Source organism: Taeniopygia guttata, chromosome 31 (genome assembly GCF_048771995.1).
Source record: "Taeniopygia guttata chromosome 31, bTaeGut7.mat, whole genome shotgun sequence".
Lineage (NCBI taxonomy): Eukaryota > Metazoa > Chordata > Aves > Passeriformes > Estrildidae > Taeniopygia > Taeniopygia guttata.
The window spans coordinates 581322-597392 of record NC_133056.1 but is presented as its reverse complement, the minus strand read 5'-3'; the positions used below and the strand labels follow the sequence as shown (position 1 = coordinate 597392).

Sequence of the window (16071 nt, the reverse complement as noted above, 5' to 3'; positions counted from 1 at the left end):
CGCGCGCGGGGTCGGAGGTGGCGGCTGTTGATGTTGACACGGCCCCGGCGGCCGCAGCCCCTCAGCGCCGGGGCGGCCCCTCCGCCGCCGCCGCCGCCGCCGCCCGGCCCCGCCGCGCCCCGCCATGACGATCCTCCCCAAGAAGAAACCGGTCCCCGCTCCCGACGCCGACGGCGACTCCGGGCCGGACGCGGGGCCCGAGCGCGGCGCGGACGCGGGGCCCGAGCGCGGCCCCGGCGGTGTCGGCGAACCCGGCGGCCCCGGCGGCGTGGGGGGGCCGCGGCCTCGCGCCTCGCCGCCGCCGCCGCTGCGGGTTTGGGCCGCGGCCGCCGGGTCCCCCCCGCCCGCCGGGCCCGGTGTTGCCGGTAGCGGCGGGCCCGGCTCGGCCGACGGCCCCGCGGCGCTGCTCGGGCTGGAGGCGGCGGCGCTGGGGCTGCCCGAGCCCCGCGGGCCCGGCGGCGGCGGCGGCGGCGGCGGCGGCGGCGGCGGCCCCGGGCACAGCAAACGGCGGCGGCGCGGCGGGGCCGGGCCCAGCGGCGGCGGCCCCGCGGGAACGGGAGGCGGCGGAATCGCGCTCGGGCTGGGGCTGGGCCCCGGCTGCGGCAGCCCCGGGCGCGACGAGGCGGGCGGCGGCTGCAACAGCGAGGATGAGTACGAGGCGGGACGGGCGGAGATGGACCCGGCCACGGCCGAGCAGGTGCGGGAGAGCGGCGGGGGGACACCGGGGATACCGGGGGGGAACGGGGAGACCGGGGGAACCGGGGGAACGGGGATAGTGAGGGGACAGCGGGAATAGCGAGGGGGACCGGGGGAATACCGGGGGGATACCGGGGACACCGGGGGGAACGGGGGGGACAGCGTAAGATAGCGGGGGGACATCAGGGAGGACTGGGGGACACTGGGGAGACACCGGGAGTAGCGAGGGGGACCGGGGGGACACCGGGGGGACCGGGGGGGAACGGGGGGACCGGGAATAGCGAGGGGACAGCGGGGAGAGACACCGGGGAGACCGGGGGGGACGGGGATACAGGGAGGGAACGGGGGGGACAGGGACACCGGGGGGACCGGGGGAATACCGGGGGAATACCGGGGGGACACCGGGGAGACACTGGGGGGACACCGGGGGGATACCGGAGAGGGCCGGGGACAGCGAGGCGACATCGGGGGACACCGGGGAGGAACGGGGGTACCGGGGGGACATCGGGGAGGACTGGGGGACACCGGGTGATACCGGGGTGACACCGGAGGGGACACCGGGAATAGCGAGGGGACAGCGCGGGGGCATCCGGGGACACCGAGGGGGACACGGGAGGGGACCGGGGACACCGGGGGGAACACCGGGAATGGCGAGGGGACAGCGGGGAGAGATCACCGGGGGGATACCGGGGGGGACCGGGGGGGAACGGGGACACCGGGGAGGACCGGGGGGTACCGGGGGGACACCGGGGACGACTGGGTGACACTGGGGGACACCGGGGGGACACCGGGAGATACCGGTGTCCCCCCGGGTGACATCAGGGGACACCGGGGGGACACCGGGGGTCCTGCCGGGGTTCGGTGTCCCCAACCTTGCCCCCTCCCCCCCGTGCGGGGTTGTCGCCGTCCCCGTTTTGCCGCAGTTTGTCCCCAAATCGTCCCCAAATCGTCCCCAAATTGTCCCCAAATCGTCCCCGCTGGGGCTGCCCCATCCCCCACTTCGGGACCCCCCCCCCCAATTCCCGGTGTCCCCTCTCGGTGACACCCCCGGGACCCCCCGGGACCCCCCGTTGTGACCCCCACCCCTCATCCCCTGTGGGTCTCTCAGCTCCCCCCACCTCGTACCCCCCCCAGATAATTTGGGGGACCCCCAAGACCCCCCCAGACCCCCCAAGTCCTTGAGGGACCCCCCCAGCCCCAAGAACCCCCCCTGAACTCCCCAATTTTGTCTCCTTTGGGACCCCCACCCCTCATTCCCTGTGGCTCCCTCAGGTCCCCCCATCTCATACCCCCCCCCAATGACCCGGGGGACCCCCCGGGACCCCCCAAATGTCCCGAGGGACCCCCCAAACCCCCCCCAGCCCGAAGAACCCCCTTAAACCCCCTTTTTTCTTCCCTTTTTCTCTTCTTTGGGACCCCCACCCCTCATCCCCTGTGGCTCCCTCTGCTCCCCCCGTCTCGTACCCCCCCAACAATGACCATGGGGACCCCCAAGGACCCCCCAAATGTCCCGAGGGACCCCCCAAATGTCCCGAGGGACCCCCCAGGACCCCCCCCAGCCCCAAGAACCCCCCCTGAACTCCCCAATTTTGTCTCCTTTGGGACCCCCACCCCTCATCCCCTGTGGCTCCCTCTGTTCCCCCCATTTGTACCCCCCACCAATGACCCAGGGGACCCCCAGGGACCCCCCAAATGTCCCGAGGGACCCCCCAAATGTCCCGAGGGACCCCCCAGGACCCCCCCAGCCCCAAGAACCCCCTTAAACCCCCTTTTTTCTTCCCTTTTTCTCTTCTTTGTGACCCCAACCCCCCATCCCCTGTGGCTCCCTCTGCTCCCCCCATCTCGTACCCCCCAACAATGACCCAGGGGACCCCCAGGGACCCCCCAAATGTCCCGAGGGACCCCCCAGGACCCCCCCCAGCCCAAAGAACCCCCTTAAACCCCCCTTTTTCTCCCCTTTTTCTCTTCTTTATGACCCCCACCCCTCATCCCCTGTGGCTCTCTCTGCTCCCCCCATCTCGTACCCCCCAACAATGACTCAGAGGACCCCCCAAATGTCCCGAGGGACCCCCCAAATGCCCCGAGGGACCCCCAAATGCCCCGAGGGACCCCCCGAGCCCGGCTGTGTCTCCAGCAGGAGCACCGGTTCGAGAAGGCGCTGCGGGAGAAGAAAGGATTCATCATCAAACGCATGAAGGAGGACGGGGCCTGTCTGTTCCGGGCCGTGGGTGAGCCCCAAAACTGCCCCAAATCCCCCCAAAAATCCCCCACAGACCCCCTCACTGTCACCTGCCCCTCCCCCCCCATTGTCACCTGCCCGTCCCCCCATTGTCACCTGCCCATCCCCCCCATTGTCACCTGTCTGTCCCCCCCATTGTCACCTGCCCATCCCCCCATTGTCACCTGCCTGTCTCCCCATTGTCACCTGCCCATCCCCCCCATTGTCACCTGCCCATCCCCCCATTGTCACCTGCCTGTCCCCCCCCATTGTCACCTGCCCGTCCCCCCATTGTCACCTGCCCATCCCCCCATTGTCACCTGCCCATCCCCCATTGTCACCTGCCCATCCCCCCCATTGTCACCTGCCCATCCCCCCATTGTCACCTGTCTGTCCCCCCCATTGTCACCTGCCCATCCCCCCCATTGTCACCTGTCTGTCCCCCCCATTGTCACCTGCCCATCCCCCCATTGTCACCTGCCCATCCCCCCCATTGTCACCTGTCTGTCCCCCCATTGTCACCTGCCCCTCCCCCATTGTCACCTGCCCATCCCCCCCATTGTCACCTGTCTGTCCCCCATTGTCACCTACCCATCCCCCATTGTCACCTGCCCGTCCCCCCATTGTCACCTGCCCATCCCCCCCATTGTCACCTGTCCGTCCCCCCCCATTGTCACCTGCCCATCCCCCCCATTGTCACCTGCCCATCCCCCCCATTGTCACCTGCCTGTCACCTGCCTGTCCCCCCCCATTGTCACCTGCCCCTCCCCCCATTGTCACCTGCCCATCCCCCCCATTGTCACCTGTCTGTCCCCCCCCATTGTCACCTGCCCATCCCCCCCATTGTCACCTGCCCATCCCCCCCATTGTCACCTGCCTGTCACCTGCCTGTCCCCCCCCATTGTCACCTGCCCCTCCCCCCATTGTCACCTGCCTGTCCCCCCCATTGTCACCTGCCTGTCCCCCCCCATTGTCACCTGCCCATCCCCCCCATTGTCACCTGCCCATCCCCCCATTGTCACCTGCCCATCCCCCCATTGTCACCTGCCCATCCCCCCCATTGTCACCTGCCTGTCCCCCATTGTCACCTGCCCATCCCCCCCATTGTCACCTGCCCATCCCCCATTGTCACCTGCCCATCCCCCATTGTCACCTGCCCATCCCCCATTGTCACCTGCCCATCCCCCCATTGTCACCTGCCCATCCCCCATTGTCACCTGCCCATCCCCCATTGTCACCTGCCCGTCCCCCCATTGTCACCTGCCTGTCCCCCCATTGTCACCTGCCCGTCCCCCCCATTGTCACCTGCCTGTCCCCCATTGTCACCTGTCCGTCCCCCCCATTGTCACCTGCCCCTCCCCCATTGTCACCTGCCTATCCCCCCCATTGTCACCTGCCCATCCCCCCCACTGTCACCTGCCCATCCCCCATTGTCACCTGCCCATCCCCCCCATTGTCACCTGCCCATCCCCCATTGTCACCTGCCCCTCCCCCACAGCCGATCAGGTGTACGGAGATCAGGACATGCACGAGGTGGTGAGGAAACACTGCATGGACTACCTGGTGAGGGACTGGGATGGACTGGGAGGGACTGGGAGGGACTGGGAGGGAACTGGGATGGACTGGGATGGACTGGGAGGGACTGGGAGGGGACTGGGAGGGACTGGGAGGGAACTGGGAGGGACTGGGAGGGACTGGGAGGGACTGGGAGGGGACTGGGAGGGACTGGGAGGGACTGGGAGGGAACTGGGAGGGACTGGGAGGGACTGGGAGGGACTGGGAGGGAATTGGGAGGGACTGGGAGGGACTGGGGGGAACTGGGAGGGAATTGGGAGGGACTGGGAGGGACTGGGAGGGACTGGGAGGGACTGGGGGGCACTGGGAGGGACTGGGAGGGACTGGGAGGGACTGGGGGGCACTGGGAGGTGCTCAGAGCCCTGCGGGAGCGGCTGCTGTTCCCTCCCCCCTCTTCCAGTGTCCCCAGTGCTCCCCCAGTGTCCCCAGCGTTGTCCTGCTCCTGTTCCCAGTGTCCCCAAGTGTCCCCAATGTCCCCTGTGTCCCCAATGTCCAAATGTCCCAATGTCCCCACTGTCCCTGTGTGTCCCCAGTGTCCCAAATGTCCCCTGTGTGTCTCACGTCCCCAATGTCCCACTGTCCCCTGTGTCCCTCAGCTGTCCCCTGTCCCCAATGTCCCCTGTCCCCCCACCATCCCCGCTGTCCCCTGTCCCCTGTCCCCGCTGTCCCCAGCGTGCCATGTCCCCAATGTCCCCTGTGTGTCCCATGTCCCCAATGTCCCCAGTGTCCCAAGTGCCCCCTGTGTGTCCCCAGTGTCCCCTGTCCCCACTGTCCCCCCTGTCCCCTGTCTGTCCCCAGGTGTCCCCTGTGTCCCTCAGCTGTCCCGTGTCCCCAATGTCCCGGTGTTCCAGCCTGTCCCCAGTGTCCCCTGTCTCCTGTCCCCCGCCGTCCCCAATGTCCCCACTGTCCCCAGTGTCCCCAGCTGTCCCATGTCCCCAATGTCCCAGTGTCCCCAATGTCCCCAATGTCCCCAGTGCCCCCTGTGTGTCCCCAATGTCCCCCCTGTCCCAAATGTCTCCTGTGTGTCCCAATGTCCCCACTGTCCCAAATGTCCCCTGTGTGTCCCCAGGTGTCCCCTGTGTCCCTCAGCTGTCCCGAGCTGTCCCCAGCTGTCCTGTGTCCCCAATGTCCCATGTCCCCAAATGTCTCCTGTGTGTCCCATGTCCCCACTGTCCCCGCTGTCCCCTGTCCCCTGTGTCCCTCAGCTGTCCCCGCTGTCCCCAGCTGTCCCGTGTCCCCAATGTCCCCAATGTCCCCACTGTCCCCAGTGTTCCAAATGTCCCCAGTGTCCCTCAGCTGTCCCCAATGTCCGTGTCCCTGTCCCCAGATGAAGAACGCCGATTACTTCTCCAACTACGTGACGGAGGATTTCACCACCTACATCAACCGGAAGCGCAAGAGCACGTGCCACGGGAACCACATCGAGATGCAGGCCATGGCCGAGATGTACAACCGGCCTGTCGAGGTGTACCAGTACGGCACCGGTGGGTGCTGGGGGGCTGGGAGGGTGGGGAGGGGTCCCTGAGGGGCTGGGAGTGATGGGGAGGGGTCCCTGAGGGGTGGGGAGGGGGCTCTGAGGGGTGGGGAGGGGGCTCTGAGGGGCTGGGGAGGGGTCCCTGAGGGGTGGGGAGGGGTCCTGAGGGGCTGGGAGGGGTGGGGAGGGGTCCCTGAGGGGTGGGGAGGGGTCCTGAGGGGGACTGGGAGTGATGGGGAGGGGTCCCCTGGGTACTGGGAGTGATGGGGAGGGGTCCCTGAGGGGGGCTGGGAGGGTGGGGAGGGGTCCCTGAGGGGTCCTGAGGGGTGGGGAGGGGGCTCTGAGGGATGGGGAGGGGTCCTGAGGGGGTGGGGAGGGGTCCTTGAGGGGTGGGGAGGGGTGGGGAGGGGTCCCTGAGGGGTGGGGAGGGGTCCTGAGGGGGACTGGGAGTGATGGGGAGGGGTCCCCTGGGTACTGGGAGTGATGGGGAGGGGGCTCTGAGGGACTGGGAGTGATGGGGAGGGGTCCTTGAGGGGCTGGGAGTGATGGGGAGGGGTCCTGAGGGACGGGGAGCACTGGGGAGGGGGCTCTGAGGGGCTGGGGAGGGGTCCCTGAGGGGTGGGGAGGGGGATTTTGGGGTCCCACCTGTGTTTTGGGGTCCCCCGTGGATTTGGGGGTCCCAGCTGGATTTTGGGGTCCCCATGGATTTGGGGGTCCCATGTGTGTTTTGGGGTCCCCATGGATTTGGGGGTCTTGTCTGGATTTTGGGGATCCCCAGCCGGATTTTGGGGGTCCCATGTGTGTTTTGGGGTCCCCAGAGCCCATCAACACGTTGGGATCTCATCTGTAATTGGGGGATTTTGGGGTCCCCATGGATTTGGGGGTCCCAGCCGGATTTGGGGGTCCCATGTGGATTTTGGGGTCCCAGCCGGATTTTGGGATCCCGCGTGGATTTGGGGGATCCCCAGCCGGATTTTGGGGGATCCCCAGCCGGATTTTGGGGGATCCCATGTGTGTTTTGGGGTCCCCAGAGCCCATCAACACGTTCCACGGGATCTCATCTGTAATTGGGGGATTTGGGGTCCCAGCCGGATTTGGGGTCCCAGCCGGATTTGGGGTCCCAGCCGGATTTTGGGGATCCCAGCCGGATTTGGGGGTCCCAGCCGGATTTGAGGGATCCCCCATGGATCTGGGGGTCCCAGCCGGATTTGGGGGTCCCAGCCGGATTTGGGGGTCCCAGCCGGATTTGGGGGATCCCCAGCCGGATTTTGGGGGTCCCACGTGTGTTTTGGGGTCCCCAGAGCCCATCAACACGTTGGGGATCTCATCTGTAATTTGGGGATTTTGGGGTCCCCATGGATTTTGGGGTCCCAGCCGGATTTGGGGGTCCCAGCCGGATCTGGGGGATCCCCAGCCGGATTTGGGGGATCCCCAGCCAGATCTGGGGGTCCCAGCCGGATTTGGGGGTCCCAGCCGGATCTGGGGGATCCCCAGCCGGATTTCGGGGATCCCCAGCCGGATTTTGGGGTCCCACGTGTGTTTTGGGGTCCCCAGAGCCCATCAACACGTTGGGGATCTCATCTGTAATTGGGGGATTTGGGGATCCCAGCCGGATCTGGGGGATCCCCAGCCGGATTTTGGGGGTCCCATGTGGATCTGGGGGATCCCCAGCCGGATTTTGGGGGTCCCATGCGGATTTTGGGGGTCCCACGTGTGTTTTGGGGTCCCCAGAGCCCATCAACACGTTGGGGATCTCATCTGTAATTTGTGGATTTGGGGATCCCAGCCGGATTTTGGGGGTCCCATGTGGATTTTGGGGTCCCCAGAGCCCATCAACACGTTCCACGGGATCCAGCACCACGAGGACGAGCCCATCCGGGTCAGTTACCACCGCAACATCCACTACAACTCCGTGGTGAACCCCAACAAGGCCACGATCGGCGTGGGGCTGGGGCTGCCCTCCTTCAAACCGGGGGTACGCCGGGGACCCCGAGTTTGGGGGGCGGGACCCCCGGTTTGGGGGCGGGAATCCTGATTTGGGGGGCAGGAATTCTGATTTTGGGGGTGGGACCCCCAGTTTGGGGCATGGGACCCTGACTATGGGGGGTGGGACCCCAGTTTGGGGGCCGGGAAATCTGATTTGGGGGGTGGGACCCCGAGTTTGAGGGCTGGGACCCCCAGTTTGGGGGGCGGGACCCCCAGTTTGGGGGCTGGGAATTCTGATTTGGGGGTGGGACTCCCAATTTGGGGGGTGGGATCCCCAGTTTGGGGGGCAGGAATTCTGATTTGGGGGGTGGGAATTCTGATTTTGGGGTGGGAAATCTGATTTGGGGGGGCGGGACCCCCAGTTTGGGGACGGGAATTCTGATTTTGGGGGGTGGGAATTCTGATTTGGGGGCCGGGACCCCCAGTTTGGGGGGTGGGACTCCCAATTTGGGGGATGGGATCCCCAGTTTGGGGGGTAGGAATTCTGATTTTGGGGGTGGGACCCCGAGTTTGGGGGGTGGGACCCTGACTTTGGGGGGTGGGATCTCAAGTTTGTCCCCAGTGTCACCTCATGTCCAAGTGTCCCCATGACCCCATGACCCCATGACCCCATGTCCTCTCACGTCCCCAATGTCCTGCTGTCCCCACTGTCCCCTCTGCCCCCCGTGTCCCGTGTCCCCATGTCCCCGTGTCCCCACTGCCCCCCGTGTCCCCGTGTCCCCATGTCCCCACTGCCCCCACTGCCCCCACTGCCCCCACTTGTCCCCGTGTCCCCGTGTCCCGTGTCCCCATGTCCCCATGTCCCCCTGTCCCCAGTGTCCCCACTGTCCCCTCTGTCCCCGTGTCCCCGTGTCCCCATGTCCCCACTGTCCCCTCTGCCCCCATGTCCCCAATGTCCCCGTGTCCCCCATGTCCCCGTGTCCCCGTGTCCCGTGTCCCGTATCCCCGTGTCCCCACTGTCCCCACTGTCCCCGTGTCCCCACTGTCCCCACTGTCCCCATGTCCCCATGTCCCGTGTCCTGTGTCCCGTGTCCCCATGTCCCCTCTGCCCCCATGTCCCCATGTCCCTGTGTCCCCATATCCCCGTGTCCCCATGCCCCCGTGTCCCGTGTCCCCACTGTCCCCAATGTCCCCAGTGTCCCTCCTGCCCCCACTGCCCCCACTGCCCCCTGTGTCCCCGTGTCCCCAATGTCCCCACTGTCCCCAATGTCCCCAATGTCCCCTCTGTCCCTGTGTCCCCAATGTCCCCAATGTCCCCACGGTGCGGTTCGGTGGCAGCTGGCGGAGCAGTCGCTGATGAAAAGCGCCATCAAGACGTCGGAGGAGTCGTGGATCGAGCAGCAGATGTTGGAGGACAAGAAACGCGCCACCGACTGGGAGGCCACCAACGAGGCCATCGAGGAGCAGGTGGCCCGCGAGTCCTACCTGCAGTGGCTGCGCGACCAGGAGAAGCAGGCGCGGCAGGTGGGTGCTGCTGCCACCCCTGGGTCACCCTCGGTGTCACCCTCGGTGTCACCCTGGTGTCACCTCACCGCCCAGGTCACCCTCAGTGTCACCCCAGTGTCACCATGAGTGTCCCCTCACTGCCCGGGTCACCCTCAGTGTCACCCTGGTGTCACCTCCCCGCCCGGGTCACCCTCGGTGTCACCATCCATGTCACCCTCGGTGTCACTCTGGTGTCACCTCACCACCCAGGTCACCCTCAGTGTCATCCTGGTGTCACCTCACTGCCCGAGTCACCCTCGGGTCACCCTCGGTGTCACCCTGGTGTCCCCTCACCGCCCAGGTCACCCTCAGTGTCTCCCTGGTGTCACCTCACTGCCCATGTCACCCTCAGTGTCACCCTCAGTGTCACCCTCAGTGTCACTGTGAGTGTCCCCTCACCGCCCATGTCACCCTCAGTGTCACCCTCGGTGTCACCCTGGTGTCACCTGACCGCCCGTGTCACCCTCGGTGTCCCCATGAGTGTCCCCTCACTGCCTGTGTCACCCTCGGTGTCCCCATCCATGTCACCCTTGGTGTCACCTCACCGCCCGGGTCACCCTTGGTGTCACCATGAGTGTCACCACCTGTATCACCCTCGGTGTCCCCCTGGTGTCACTGTCAGTGTCCCCCTGGTGTCACCGCCATGCCCTGGTGTCCCCACTGGTGTGCCCAGGGGCCTTTTCTGTCCCCATGGGTGTCCCCATGAGCTCCTGGTGTCCCCTGGTGTCACTGTCAGTGTCCCCTGGTGTCCCCTGGTGTCCCCACAGCCGCACCGAGGCCGCGGCCCGTAGCCTGGAGGAGCGGAGTGACCACTGACCCTGTGTCCCTGTCCTTGTCCCCATGCCCTGTGCTCACTGTGGTCACTCTGTGCTCACTCTGTGGTCACTGTGCTCACTGTGGTCACTCAGTGGTCACTCTGTTCTCACTGTGGTCACTGTGGTCACTGTGCTCACTGTGGTCACTCTGTGGTCATTCTCTGGTCACTCTGGTCACTCAGTGGTCACTCAGTGGTCACTCAGTGGTCACTCATGTCCCACAGCCGCGCAAGGCCAGCGCCACGTGCAGCTCGGCCACGGCGGCGGCCGCCAGCGCCCTGGAGGAGCAGAGTGACCACTGACCGTGTGTCCTGTCCTTGTCCCCATGCCCTGTGCTCACTGTGCTCACTGTGCTCACTGTGGTCACTGTGGTCACTGTGGTCACTCTGTGGTCAGTGTGCTAACACTTTGGTCACTGTGGTCACACTCCGGTCACTCTGGTCACTCTGTGGTCACTGTGGTCACTGCGGTCACTCTGTGCTCACTCTGGTCACTCTGTGCTCACACTGTGGTCACTCCGGTCACTGTGGTCATTCTGTGCTCACTCTGTGATCACTCTCTGGTCACTCTGTGGTCACTCTGGTCACTGTGGTCACTCTCTGGTCACTGTGCTCACTGTGCTCACTGTGGTCACTCTGTGCTCACACTGTGGTCACTGTGGTCACACTCCGGTCACTCTGGTTACTCTGTGGTCACTCTGTGGTCACTCACTGGTCACTCGTGGTCACTGTGATCACTGTGATCACTGTGCTGACTGTGGTCACTGTGCTCACTCCGGTCACTGTGGTCACTATGGTCACTCTGTTCTCACTGTGGTCACTGTGGTCACTCAGTGGTCACTCATGTCCTGCAGCCGCGCAAGGCCAGCGCCACGTGCAGCTCGGAGCGGAGTGACCACTGACCCTGTGTCCTGTCCTTGTCCCCATGCCCTGTGCTCACTGTGGTCACTGTGGTCACTCAGTGGTCACTCAGTGGTCACTCATGTCCCACAGCCGCGCAAGGCCAGCGCCACGTGCAGCTCGGCCACGGCTGCGGCCGCCAGCGCCCTGGAGGAGCAGAGTGACCACTGACCGTGTGTCCTGTCCTTGTCCCCATGCCCTGTGGTCACTGTGGTCACTCAGTGGTCACTCTGGTCACTGTGGTCACTCTGGTCACTCTGTGATCACTCTGGTCACTCAGTGGTCACTCTGTGGTCACTCAGTGGTCACTCTGTGGTCACTCTGTGTCCGCAGCCGCGCAAGGCCAGCGCCACGTGCAGCTCGGCCACGGCGGCGGCCGCCAGCGCCCTGGAGGAGCGGAGCGGCCGCTCCCCGCGGCCCCGCAGCGCCGCCCCCTCCCCCGAGCATCCCGGGCTGCTCCCCGAGACCCCCGGCCCCAAACCCGCCTCGCCCGGAGCCCCCCCGGCCGGAAAGCCGCCCTCGCCCTGCGCCCCAGGTGGGACTGGGGCAACTGGGAGTGCTGGGAGAGAACTGGGAGTGAACTGGGAGCAAACTGGGAGTGAACTGGGGGCACTGGGAGCGCTGGGGAACAAACTGGGAACAAACTGGGGGCACTGGGAGAGAACTGGGAGCGAACTGGGGGCACTGGGAGTGAACTGGGAGTGCTGGGGAGCAAACTGGGAGCACTGGGGAGCAAACTGGGGGCACTGGGGAAACAAACTGGGAGTGCTGGGGGACAAACTGGGAGTGCTGGGGAGTAAACTTGGAGCACTGGGAGCAAACTGGGAGTGCTGGGGAGCAAACTGGGAGCGCTGGGGAACAAACTGGGAACAAACTGGGAGCGCTGGGGAGCAAACTGGGAACGAACTGGGAGCAAACTGGGAGCACTGGGGAATAAACTGGGAGCACTGGGAGCAAACTGGGGGTACTGGGGAGCAAACTGGGAGTGCTGGGAGTGCTGGGGAACAAACTGGGAGTGCTGGGGAGGAAACTGGGGGCACTGGGAGCACTGGGAGCGAACTGGGAGTGCTGGGGGACAAACTGGGAGTGCTGGGGGACAAACTGGGGGTACTGGGAGTGCTGTGGAACAAACTGGGACCGAACTGGGGGCACTGGGAGCACTGGGGAACAAACTGGGAACAAACTGGGAGCAAACTGGGGGCACTGGGAGCGAACTGGGAGCGCTGGGGAGCAAACTGGGAGTGCTGGGGAGCAAACTGGGACCAAACTGGGGGTACTGGGAGCGCTGGGGAGCAAACTGGGAACAAACTGGGGGCACTGGGAGCAAACTGGGGGCACTGGGAGTGCTGGGGAGCAAACTGGAGGTACTGGGAGCGAACTGGGAGTGTTGGGAGTGCTGGGGGAACAAACTGGGAGCACTGGGAGCAAACTGGGAGCACTGGGAGCAAACTGGGAGTGCTGGGAACAAACTGGGAGTGCTGGGGAGCAAACTGGGAACAAACTGGGAGTGAACTGGGGGCACTGGGAGCGCTGGGGAGCAAACTGGGAACAAACTGGGGGTACTAGGGAAACAAACTCGGAGTGCTGGGGGAACAAACTGGGAGTGCTAGGGGACAAACTGGGGGCACTGGGAGCACTGGGGAACAAACTGGGACTGAACTGGGGGCACTGGGAGCGAACTGGGAGCGCTGGGGAAACAAACTGGGAGCGCTGGGGAGCAAACTGGGAGTGCTGGGAACAAACTGGGAGCAAACTGGGGGCACTGGGGGGACTGGGGGACCAAACTGGGGGAACTGGTGGGATGGGTTTTTGGGGTGTGGCTGACCCCGGTGTGGGGTGTTTGGGGATTTTGGGGTTTTCCTGACCCCGGTTTGGGGTTTTTGGGGTGTCACTGACCCCAGTTTGGGGTTTTTGGGGTTTTTGGGGATTTTGGGGTTTTCCTGACCCCGGTGTGGGGTTTTTGGGGTTTTTGGGGATTTTGGGGTTTTCCTGACCCCGGTTTGGGGTTTTTGGGGATTTTGGGGTGTCACTGACCCCAGTTTGGGGTTTTTGGGGTGTCGCTGACCCCGCTCCCCCCCAGGCACCAGCAGCCAGCTCGGGGCGGGCGCGGGCCGGGCCACGCCGCCCTTGGTGTCGCTGTACCCCGCGCTCGAGTGCCGCGCCATCATGCAGCAGATGTCCCCAACCGCCTTCGGTCAGCCGGGTTTGGGGGGCTCGGGGGGTTTGGGGGGATTTGGGGGGGCTTAGGGGGGTTTGGGGGGCTTGGGGGAGGGATTTAGGGGCATTTTATTGGGATTTACGGGGATTTTGGGGGGATTTAGGGGCATTTTATTGGGATTTACGGGGATTTTGGGGGGATTTAGGAGCCTTTTATTGGGATTTACAGAGATTTTGGGGCATTTTGGGGGGGATTTAGGGGCATTTTATTGGGATTTATGGGGATTTTGGGGTGTTTTGGGGAGGATTTCAGAACGTTTTGAGGGATTTTGGGGCGTTCTATTGGGGCTCAGTGGCTTTTTGGAGGGATTTAGGGGCAATTTGGGGCAATTTGGGAGGATTTGGGGAAATAGGGGCATTTTGGGGGGGATTTAGGAGCCTTTTATTGGGATTTATGGGGATTTATGGGGATTTTGGGGTGTTTTGGGGAGGATTTCAGAACGTTTTGAGGGATTTGGGGGTGTTTTATTGGGGCTCAGTGGTTTTTTGGAGGGATTTAGGGGCGATTTGGGGCATTTCGGGGGGATTTGGGGAAATAGGGGCGTTTGGGGGGGATTTAGGGGCATTTTATTGGGATTTACGGGGATTTTGGGGGGATTTTGGGGTGTTTCGGGGAGGATTTCAGAATGTTTTGAGGGATTTGGGAGCGTTTTATTGGGGCTCAGTGGCTTTTTGGAGGGATTTAGGGGCAATTTGGGTCATTTCGGGAGGTTTAGGGGAGTTTTGGGGGGATTTAGGAGCATTTTATTGGGATTTACGGGGATTTTGGGGGGATTTTGGGGCGTTTTGGGGAGGATTTCAGAACATTTTGAGGGATTTTGAGGCGTTCTATTGGGGCTCAGTGGCTTTTTGGAGGGATTTAGGGGCAATTTGGGGCATTTTGGGGGGATTTGGGGAAATAGGGGCATTTGGGGGGGGATTTAGGAGCATTTTATTGGGATTTACGGAGATTTTGGGGTGTTTTGGGGAGGATTTCAGAACATTTTGAGGGATTTGGGGGCATTTTATTGGGGCTTAGTGGCTTTTTGGAGGGATTTAGGGGCGATTTGGGGCATTTCAGGGGGAGCTGGGGAGGTTTAGGGGCGTTTTGGGGGGATTTGGGGGCATTTTATTGGGATTTATGGGGATTTTGGGGCATTTCGGGGAGGATTTCAGAACGTTTTGAGGGATTTGGGGGCATTCTATTGGGGCTTAGCAGCTTTTTGGAGGGATTTAGAGGTGATTTGGGCCATTTCGGGGGGATTTGGGGAGGTTTAAGGGCGTTTTGAGGGGATTTACGGTACTTGGACGGTTTTTGAAGGATTTAGGGTCATTTAATGGGTTTAAGGCGTTTTTTGTGTTGTTTTATGGTCATTTTTATGGGTTTAAGGTGGGTTTTTTTGGGTTTTAGGTTCATTTTAGTGGGTTTAAGGTGTTTTTGGGGGGGATTTAGGTTCATTTTTGTGGCTTTAAGGTGGTTTTTGTTTTAGGATCATTTTTGTGGCTTTAAGGTGGTTTTTGAGTTGTTTTAGGATCATTTTTGTGGCTTTAAGGTGGTTTTTGAGTTGTTTTAGGGTCATTTTTGTGGCTTTAAGGTGGTTTTTGTTTTAGGATCATTTTAGTGGGTTTAGGGTGGGTTTTGAGTTGTTTTAGGGTCATTTTTGTGGCTTTAAGGTGGTTTTTGGGTTGTTTTAGGTTCGTTTTTATAGGCTTAAGCTGTTTTTTGTGTTGTTTAATGGTCATTTTCACGTGTTTTAGGAGATTTAGAATAATTTAGGTGCCCGTGATCATTTTGTGGGATAATTTAGACTTAAATTAAATGGAATTTCGTGGTTTTCCCCCCTGCCAGGCCTGAACGACTGGGAGGACGACGAGATCCTGGCGTCGGTGCTGGCGGTGTCGCAGCAGGAGTACCTGGAGACCATGAAAACCTCGCGCCACAGAGACCCCACCACCGACAAAAGTTGATATTGAACCCCCGGACTGCGGCCCCCCGAAACCCCCACCCCCTCCGGAGACCCTCCCCCCACCCAAAAAAAAAACCACAACAAAAAAAAACCAACAAACCAAACCACGGCCGAACCCCCCCTCCCCCAAAACCGCCCCCACACCCCCAAAAAATCCACCAAAGGGACCCCACCAAAGGGGGGGCTCGTTTTGGGGGTGACGCCAAAGCCCCCCCTCGGCCAAGATGGGGGAGGGGGACACAGCGCTGGACGCCGCGGATGAACCTCGGCTTTTTTTGGGGAGGGGGCGCGGGGAGAGAAGAAGATGAAGGTGATGATGATGATGATGATGAAGGAGAAGAAGACCCCTCCTCAAAATTCCAGCTGGAAGGAAGAGCTGGGGGAATGGTGGGGGAGGGGCTGCTGGTTTTTGGTAGGGTCTCCTCTGTCTTCCCCTCCCCCCACCGTGGGAGTTTGCTGTGTGGGGGATGGGAAAGGAGGGGGGAAAAGGGGGGGGAGGGGTCCTCACTCTGCCCCTCCCCCACCCCCCGAGTGTCGAGCCCCCCACCAGCACCTGGGGGGAGAGGGGGGCAATGGGGGGCCGGGGGTGCTGCCCCCCACACCCCCTGCACCCCCGAATTAAACTGATGCCCAGCAGCCCCCTGGCCCCGTCTGTTCGTGGGGGGCTCGGCCCCCTCCCCCGGACAGGCCGGACCCTTCGGGGAGCCCTGGGAAAGGAAGGGGGGGGTGGGATTTGCGGTTTTTGGGGGGTCCCGCCGCG

General features: G+C 63.2%; 1 protein-coding gene across 4 annotated transcripts; it reads left to right on the top strand.

Moving 5' to 3' along the window:
- OTUD5 (OTU deubiquitinase 5) lies at nucleotides 1-15947 on the top strand. Of its 4 annotated transcripts, none has more exons than XM_072920455.1 (9): nucleotides 2-697; nucleotides 2834-2924; nucleotides 4413-4477; nucleotides 5817-5973; nucleotides 7790-7938; nucleotides 9228-9413; nucleotides 11482-11683; nucleotides 13229-13342; nucleotides 15194-15947. In XM_072920455.1, exons 1-9 carry the CDS (start codon nucleotides 125-127, stop codon nucleotides 15310-15312), a joined length of 1656 nt encoding a protein of 551 aa, XP_072776556.1. In that variant the 5' UTR covers nucleotides 2-124; the 3' UTR covers nucleotides 15313-15947. The 4 variants fall into 4 exon arrangements, with proteins under 4 accessions (XP_072776558.1, XP_072776557.1, XP_072776556.1 ...); XM_072920454.1 differs by having other exon boundaries at nucleotides 2831-2924; XM_072920457.1 differs by lacking the exon at nucleotides 13229-13342 and having other exon boundaries at nucleotides 1-697.
- The last annotated feature ends 124 nt before the right edge of the window (nucleotides 15948-16071 follow it).

Coding starts and splice junctions, on each gene's coding strand:
- OTUD5 (XM_072920454.1), top strand. CDS start 125: ATGACGATCCTCCCCAAGAAGAAACCGGTCCCCGCTCCCGACGCCGAC. Junction 4,478..5,816: donor AACACTGCATGGACTACCTG/GTGAGGGACTGG, acceptor CCCTGTCCCCAG/ATGAAGAACGCCGATTACTT. Junction 9,414..11,481: donor AGGAGAAGCAGGCGCGGCAG/GTGGGTGCTGCT, acceptor CTGTGTCCGCAG/CCGCGCAAGGCCAGCGCCAC.